An 8,576-nucleotide genomic window follows, 5' to 3' on the forward strand; every position below is an offset into this window, starting at 1 on the left:
ATGAGTAGTAGTTATCGCAGACCTCTGAAAAATGCCGGTAATATGAGGCATTTCTGTTTCTCAATGCTATTTTATATGTTTTTACTAAAATATATGAAATAAAACTGCTTTCTCCTCACTGTTTTTTCTTTACTATGCTACAACTTTAAAATTATTCCCCAGGAAACCTCTAAGAGTATTTAGAAAAATGATACCAGTAGTTATTTTGACAACTGTTTTATTAAAACTATGTCTTCCCATTTATGTTCTGCTATCCCTATTAGAAAATCTGAAAAGATAAGATGTAATTTTGTTTCACTATATGATAGAAAAATCAGTCTGTAAGATTGAATCCCTGCAAGTCACTCTTGTAGGCTTGCTGTAGAGATTCAGAAGCCCTGAGACAGCCTGGTTAAGAGCTGGTGCTCTTAATAAGGCAGACCTGGTCAAATCCCAGCTATTCCATCTGAGTTCCCTTATCTTCTGCAGGTTACTAAGTCTCTGTTACCTCATTGATTAAAATTGAGATAATAGTATAATAGTAGTAATGAAGTTACATGAAAATGAAGTGAGATTATATATATATTTATATATATAGAGAGAGAGTGTTTAAGATAGTATCTGGAAGCATTCAAATGTAAGTTAGTAACAGTAAAAATAAACACAGTAAGTCCTTAACATTGTCAGTAGGTTCTTGGAAGCTGCAACTTTTTTTTAATTTTTTAATTTTTTTTTATTATACTTTAAGTTCTAGGGTACATGTGCATAACGTGCAGGTTTGTTACATATGTATACTTGTGCCATATTGGTGTGCTGCACCCATCAACTCGTCAGCACCCATCAATTCATCATTTATATCAGGTATAACTCCCCAATGCAGACAGACTGGAAGCTGCAACTTTAAGCGAAATGACATAAACAGTATTATTTCTCATTAGTACAACAAAACAACATGATTCAAGGACCTGCTGTTTGTCATCTCACTTACAGTTGCAGTTTCCAAGAAACTATCGAAAACATTAAGTCAGGACTTACTCTATCTATAAGGAACTTCTGGTCTTTTAGAGAGGATAGGGTGCAAACATAAATAATTATAACAGAAGGTAGAAATTGATAAGCATCCTGGGAATTCCGTAGCTGAAGTTTTGGGAGAGTTCTTCATAGCAGGCATTGTTTTTGAAAGAAGGGGATTAGGAAGCCTTTGCTAAAGAGGCACTAAATAAGTATTGAATGAATGTACCTTTAAAGATGATTACATGTGGGAAGAGGGAAAAAAAGGAATTAACTTCCTTGGCAGAGGGAGAAACATGAACAAAAGCAGATAGAAGGTCACAGAATTAGGAGATGATTCTGGGGTTTCGTTTTGGTTTTGCTTTTTTCTTTTTTGTGTGATTCAGTTTTAACCGGCATACAGAGCCCACGAAGAGGAGGTTGAGAAGTGATTAGGAAAGTAAAATGGAACCAGGTTATGAAGAACCTTGCACATTTCAGTGGGTCAAATGCAAGGGTTTGTGTTTTCCTTGGTAGGTGGGAGAAGTCACTGAAGGGTTTCAAATGGCATAGAATAGGGACATAGCTGGACTTTATTTAGGAAGATGCACTCAGCACAGGGATTTTTTGATCTTGACTCTGTAAGGTGCTGTAGTAGTTTAGTGAGTTTGTATTTAAAAGGACTTTAGAGGAGAGGTAATTTAGCAGCAGCCTCTAAGCCCTGATTTGGGACCAGGAACACAGGAGCCCCTTTAACTGTGGAGCTGCTGTAGTTGAAGGTGGGGTAAATGTTGCCCTCTTAGTCTCATCAGTGGTCTGATCCCCAAGCACTGAAATCTCATTTAGTAAAAGGGTTTTGCTGGAAAGAGTGTTTAGAAACTCAGCAAGCTAGCAATATACATTGGTTGTCTTTGAGTGGAGATTGGTGGGAGAAAGCTGTTTAATTAGAGCTCTTTTGTAATAATATTAGCATGGAGTGAAAATATAGAAGATCCGTTAAATATTGTAGAGGCAAGAACTCATAGACTTGGTGACCTCTAGGATGTGGAAATCTCTATCTAAGATGACAGTGACCTATCACTATAGCAATTCATTAACTGTATATTCACCACTGAGCAAATGTTTGATATTATGTTAATTTTGACAGGTACAAAACCAACATGCAAAAGAAGAGTCTCTTGCTGATGATCTTTTTAGGTAAAGTTTGATTCAGCTTTTTCATGTACCTTTGAGAGATGTATATAAAATTTAGTTCTACTCATAGAAATTAAGAATTTGTTTCTTGTGTCCTCATAGACAACTAGTCCCTTCACCTAACGTAAGTGTTTATTTTTGTTACTTAAGCACCTCTCAATTGGGTTAATTGAATATAGCATTGAGGTTTGGGGTTAAGTTGTATTATAAGATACTTAAAATTTGTATGGGGTCATTCAGGCAAAAAGACGGTTCCTGAATTGTGTGAAACTGTTGTGTAGATTTGTGAGATTTTTCAGCTCTGAGTAGAATTATGATTGAGTTTGAATTAAGACAAGTAAAATGCCAGACTATTTGTTTAGTTTTAATTGGCACATGCATAAAAACAAAAGGCTGGATTAGAGTTTCAAAGCAGGTTTTTGTGGGAGGTTTTAGATTTGTACTATGTGATTATAATTTAATTCTGATTTAATACATTTTCAGCATTCCTGCAGACCTAACAAAGCTATTATAATAATTGCCTCTGAAATATTAATAAAATACTGTAGAGGTAGATATCAGCTAGGGGAGAGGAATATTTTCCCAATTTAAAGACAGAATGAAGAAATACTTTATTTTTGAGTCTATTTTGCAGCCAATTAGATTGATTCTCTAATTTCATACTTGAGAGTATAAATTACTGGTAAAAATGTTGACAGACATTCTCCCCAGTACTTTGGGAGGCTGAGGTGGGTGGATTACGAGGTCAGGAGGTCAAGACCAGCCTGGCCAACATGGAGAAACCCCGTCTCTACTAAAAATACAAAAATTAGCCAGGCGTGGTGGCATGCACCAGTAGTTTCAGCTACTCAGGAGGCTGAGGCAGCAGAATTGCCTGAACCCGGGAGGCAGAGGCTGCAGTAGGCTGAGATTACGCCACTGCACTCCAGAGCCAGACTCCGACTCAAAAAAAAAATGTTCACAAACAATACTGATTTGTCATTAGTCAAATGAGATGGGTTGTTCAGCCATATTTGTTTAACTGCTGTGGGAGAAAATGTTGTAAAGTGCTAATTACTTTTAAGGAGATTATGCTCTTTTATGCAGATGATATGCTTTTATTAAGTGGAGGAATGGGGATCTTTGAAGCCATAAAGAAGTGTAAACATACCTTCATTTTTAAACTGTTTTCATTATTTTAAAGCTTTACAGGATTTTTGTTATTGTTGATTTTTTTGTTTGGTTTTTACCATATTTTCATCAAAGCAACATCAAAGGGATAAATGAAAATAAAAATGTCTGTGCTTAATATCTGATCCTAAGGACAAAATTGTCATTCCTATCCTATTTGCCAAAGTGTGACTACAGTTTGAAAGTCCTTTACCTTTAAAAGAAATACTATCCCTTATCTAAATATCATCTAACCCAATTTCTTTGCAGATACAATCCTTATTTAAAAAGGAGAAGATAACTGAGGATTTTAAAAAGAAGCCATGGAAAAACTTCCTAGTAAGCATCTACTTCAGGCCAATAAGGTTATATTAATATATATAGTGTATAGAAGATATTTAAGTTACAGTATTTTATGGCCTAAATTTATTAAATAAAATGCACAAAACTTTGATCCTTTTGTGTGTAACAGTTGTTCTGTTTTCAGGCTTTGTCATTGCATCTTTTTTTTTTTTTTCATTTTTCAATGTGTTTTGTTTATTAAATAGTTATTTATTCACAGTTCAAAATTCTAAATGTATGTAAAGACTAAAGTCACCCTTCCACCATTGTCCTAGCTACTTGGTTCCCCTCAGAAAAAATTCATGATACTCATTTTTTATGAATCTTTCCAGGGATTTTTGAGTCCTATTCAAATTCCTATTTTTAAATAATTTCCTACACAAATGATAGCATAACATATACAGTGTTCTACACCTTGCTTTTTTACTTAGATTAAAAATTATAGGAATATCAATATATTTTTCTTTTAATACTATTTCTTTTCCATTATGCTGTAGTCTTACCTAAACTCTAGTGATCCAAACAGAATGGCTTCAGTGGTGCAGATGTCACCTACACGTTAGTCTAGTACTAGAAACAATACCATGTGGAGACTTCATCAAACATGGGTTTAGTTTTCACCAGAACGGAAAGACCTGTACCCCTTTTTGGTGGTCTTACTGAGCTGGGTGTGTGTCTGTTTTGAGCTTATTTAGAGTCCTAGTTTTCCTACTTACAAAGTAGAAATGGTGAGATTGTTTTCTTTTTCTACCTTAAAGGGAGATGGTAAGAAACAACGAATGTCTTTTTTCAAACTTTATTGACAAGTGATTTTCAACTCTGTGTTCGAGAATATATTCATGTCCAGCAAGAAGGAAGCTCCAATCAAGAATCACCACAACTGCTTAGTTGTCTGGAGAATGAGAAATGGAACAGTGAGGAATGGAGGCCATATTTCCATGACTTCCCTTGTAAACAGATGCAACAAAAGGGACAAGAGGTTGGCCTCTACATCACTCTCACTTTCCAAATCTTGTGGAAGTGCATCTACTTGCCAGAACCAAATTAAACTTACTTCCAAGTTCTGGCTACTTGCAGGTGGAACTCCAGCTGCAAGGGAGTTAGGGAAATGAAGGGTTTTTTTTTAAAGCTTCTCAGCCTTCCTAGGGAGCAGAAATTAGGTAAGTCAATCTGCAGTTTCTACTGTATGCATTGAGATCAGTTAGATTATTGAAATATTATAGAGAGTTATGAACACTTAAATTATGATAGTGGTATGACATTGGATAGAACATGGGATACCTTAGAAGCAGAATTGACAGGGCATATTAATTGATGAAATGGAGTCATTTGAGTCTGTTAATAGCCATGTATCATAATTACCGAGTGAAGCTGGTGGAACATACGGTCTCCATTTTACAGTTAAGGAATATAATGGACAGATTAATATTGGTCTCTGTCATGCCCACAATCCCTTTCTAAGGAAGACTGCCCTACCTATAGAAATTTTTATATTTGTCAATTTATGAATATAATGAATGAGAGTTCTAGTACCTCCTATCTTTACAAATATTGGTGTTGTCAGTATTTTTCCTTTTAACCATTCCAATGGGTGTGTAGTGATGTTTCATTTTGGTTTTAATTTGTATATCCCTGATAACTATAATTGGGTCATAGAAATTCTTCATACATTCTAGATGCAAGTCTCTTGTCAGATATATGTATTGAGAATATTATACCTAGTCTCTGGCTTGACTATTTTCTTGATGTCTTTTGATGAATAGAAGTTTTAAATTTTGACAAAGTCAAATTTATTTTTTTCTTTGATGTTTTATATTTTTTCTCTCCAATTTAACGCCAAGATTTCAGGTATTCTGCTTTATTATATAAACTTTATATTTTTATATTTGTGATCCATCTTGAATTGATATGTATGTTGTGAATTATGGATCAGGGTTCTTTTTTCCCCCATACAAGTATCCAGTCATTGTAACACAGTTTATTGAAAGAATTATCCCTTCCTCATTAAATTACCTTGCCATTTAGTAAAAAATCAGTTAACTATAATGGTGGATCTGTTTCTGGACTTTGTGTTCTGTTACATTGAAATGTTTGTCCATCCTTGCACTCATACCACACTGCCTTGAATTACGGTAGCTGCATAGATGCTCCTTAAGTTGGGATAAACACAACGTAAGTTGAAAATACTGTATTTTAAGTCAAAAGTGCATTTAATACACCTTAACCTACATCATAGCTTAACCTAGCCTACCTTAAATGTACTCATGACACATTAGCCTATAGTTGGGCAAAATCATCTAACACAAAGACTGTTTTATTGTAAAGTACTGAATAGCTCATCTAATTTATTGAATACTAAACTGAAAGCAAAAAACAGAATGATTATATAGCTACTCACTATTAACGTACACAGCTGAAAGCACACTGGGCCTGAAGAATGTTTGAAGCATTGCACTAAAATTGCGGCATGATGGGGAATACTACAGCAACAGGATTATCAATTTCCCTACTGATTAGGCTTGAGTAGAAGCATTGGTTGAAGGCACTAGGGGCACTGACACTGACGGTTTAGCAGGAGTAGTGTTATTCACAAAGAGCAAGAATCAGTTTTTACCCTCCTGATGCTGTGGCTGACTGGGAGCTGTGGCTTGCTGCTGCCGCCCAGCATTGCAAGATTAAGTATTGTATGGGCACATTACTAGCCAGGGAAAAGAAAAAAAATTCAAAGTAGGCTTTCTGTTGAATGTATATCACTCTTATACTACCATCTAGTCAAAAAATGGTAAGTCAGGACTATGTAGGAAGTCTAGAAGTCTGATACATCAGTCCTCTGAGCATGTCAATTTCTATCCCAACAATTGGCTAGAATTATTGTGCTGAATCTAAAAATCAATTTGTGAAGAACTGACATCTTAAAAATATTCAGTCTTCCATTCCATGCATGTAATATGTCTATTCATTTACTTCGATCGATCTACTCTTTCCATATTGTTTTGTAGTTTCACTGTAGAGGCTTGGACATCTGTTTTAAATCTGTCCCTAAGCATTTTTTTGGTACTGTGATACTTTCAAAAAGTTCATCTTGCAATGATTTATTTATTCTATATGAAAATACAATTACTTTTGGTGTATAGAATTTGGATCCTGTGAACTTGCTAAACTCACCTATTCTGGTATTTTTTTTTTCGCAGATTCCTTAGGATTTTAAGTACACAATCATGCCATTGATGAATACAGGCAGTTTTACTTCTTCCGATTGTTGTTGTCTTTTCTTTTTCTTACCTATTACAGTGGCTATCAATGTCTGTATTTTTTATCTCAAGGAGCTATAGATGTTCTGCCTCTAGTAGTTTCAGTAGTTTGTCTTTTAAGGACTTCATATTTTCCAGTAAGTTGTGAAATGTATTGGTATAAAAGTTTATAGTGTTCGTGTTAAAATGTCTATAATATGTCGTAGAGTCTCTTGTTATCTGAATCTTGTGTTCTTTAGTTCTTACCTAGCTAGAGCTTTATAAATTACATTAAATTTTTTTGAAGAACATTTAATTTCATTAATTTTTCTCTAGTGTGTGTCCTTTTTCTTTCTTTCTTTCTTTCTTTATTTATTTATTATTTATTTATTTATTTAGACTGTGTCTCGCTGTCACCCAGGCTGGAGTGCAATGACCCGATCTGGCTCACTGCAACCTCCACCTCCCAGGTTCAAGCGATTCTCCTGCCTCAGGCTCCTGAGTAGCTGGGATTACAGGCATGAACCACTGCGCCCGGCGGCCTCTCCTTTTTCTATTTCATTGATTTTCACTTTCCTTTCTTCGGCTTACTTAGGGTTAATTTGCTCTTTTTCCCTAGTCCATTGTAGATCATTGATTTTAAACCCATCTTCAAAACTGAGTATTTAGAATTGCACTCAACACACCTCTTTAGCTGCATGTGACAAATTTGGTTACTTGTGTGATCTTTTGGCTCAAAAAATGTCCCAGTTTCCCTGTGATTTTTTTTCACTGACATATGGACTAATTTCCAAATAAAATTTTTCCATCTACCAAAAGATATAATAGTTAATTGTTATTTATTTCTATATGTCACTATTTCTAAAATTCCACTGTGGTCAAAGATCATATTCAGTAATATTTTAATCTTTTTAAATGTTTTGAGACTTGTTTTATGGGCAAGCATATTGTTGGCCCGTTTTGGTGAATATTCTGGTTGCATGTAAAAAGAATGAGTATTCTGCAGTTTAGGAGTGTAGTTGTTCTATAAAATGTCAGATCGGCGGTTGGTAGTGCCATTGAATATCTTTTACATCCTTTCTGATTTTGTCTACTCAGTCTCCAACTATGATTGTGAGTTTGTCTCACCTTAGTTCTCCATTGTCTTTTATGTATCTTAAAACTCAGTAATTAGGTGCATATACATTTAGAATTGATATGTTCTCCATTAACTAAACACTTTGTGATAAAATATCTATGTCTAATACTTGTCTTGAAGTCTTTTATTAGTGTTTTCATGGTATGTCTTTTTCCAGTTTTACTTATAACCTATTGGTATCTTTATATTTGGATAAAGCTATTGTAAACCTTGTTGAAGCTTTTTATTCAGTCTGATGATCTTTGCTTTTAAGTTTGTGGTGCTTAAGCCACTTGTATGTAAATATAATTATTGCTGTGGTTAAGTTGGAGTATATGACCATGCTTATTTTCTCACTGTCCCTTGTTTCTCTTTTTCTGCCTTCTTTATTTTTTAGTATTCCATTTCATCTCTTCCATTGGCTTTATAGTTGTACCTTTTACTTGTTTTTAGTAGTTACCATAAGGATATGGATTCTTATCTAAAATAACACACCACTAATTGTATAATGTATACACCTGATAAAAGTATACTTCTGCCGCACACAGTGGCTCATGCCTGTAATCCCAGCACTT

The 8,576-nt window shown here is 34.7% G+C and overlaps 1 protein-coding gene across 2 annotated transcripts in view; it reads left to right on the forward strand.

The window, feature by feature from the left end:
* Positions 1-5,700, forward strand: part of NBN (nibrin) — a 50,684-nt gene extending 44,984 nt beyond the window's left edge. Inside the window, exons 15-16 of one of the 2 annotated variants that reach the window (XM_011937071.1) lie at positions 2,117-2,166; positions 3,583-5,700. In XM_011937071.1, coding sequence (XP_011792461.1) covers positions 2,117-2,166; positions 3,583-3,613 — 81 coding nt within the window. In that variant the 3' untranslated portion in view covers positions 3,614-5,700. The remainder of the gene's footprint in view (positions 1-2,116; positions 2,167-3,582) is intronic. The other variant, XM_011937072.1, reaches the window with a different exon arrangement.
* Positions 5,701-8,576: the final 2,876 nt, after the last annotated feature.

The sequence above is a fragment of the Colobus angolensis genome, unplaced genomic scaffold (genome assembly GCF_000951035.1).
Source record: "Colobus angolensis palliatus isolate OR3802 unplaced genomic scaffold, Cang.pa_1.0 Scaffold16, whole genome shotgun sequence".
Classification (NCBI taxonomy): Eukaryota; Metazoa; Chordata; class Mammalia; order Primates; family Cercopithecidae; genus Colobus; species Colobus angolensis.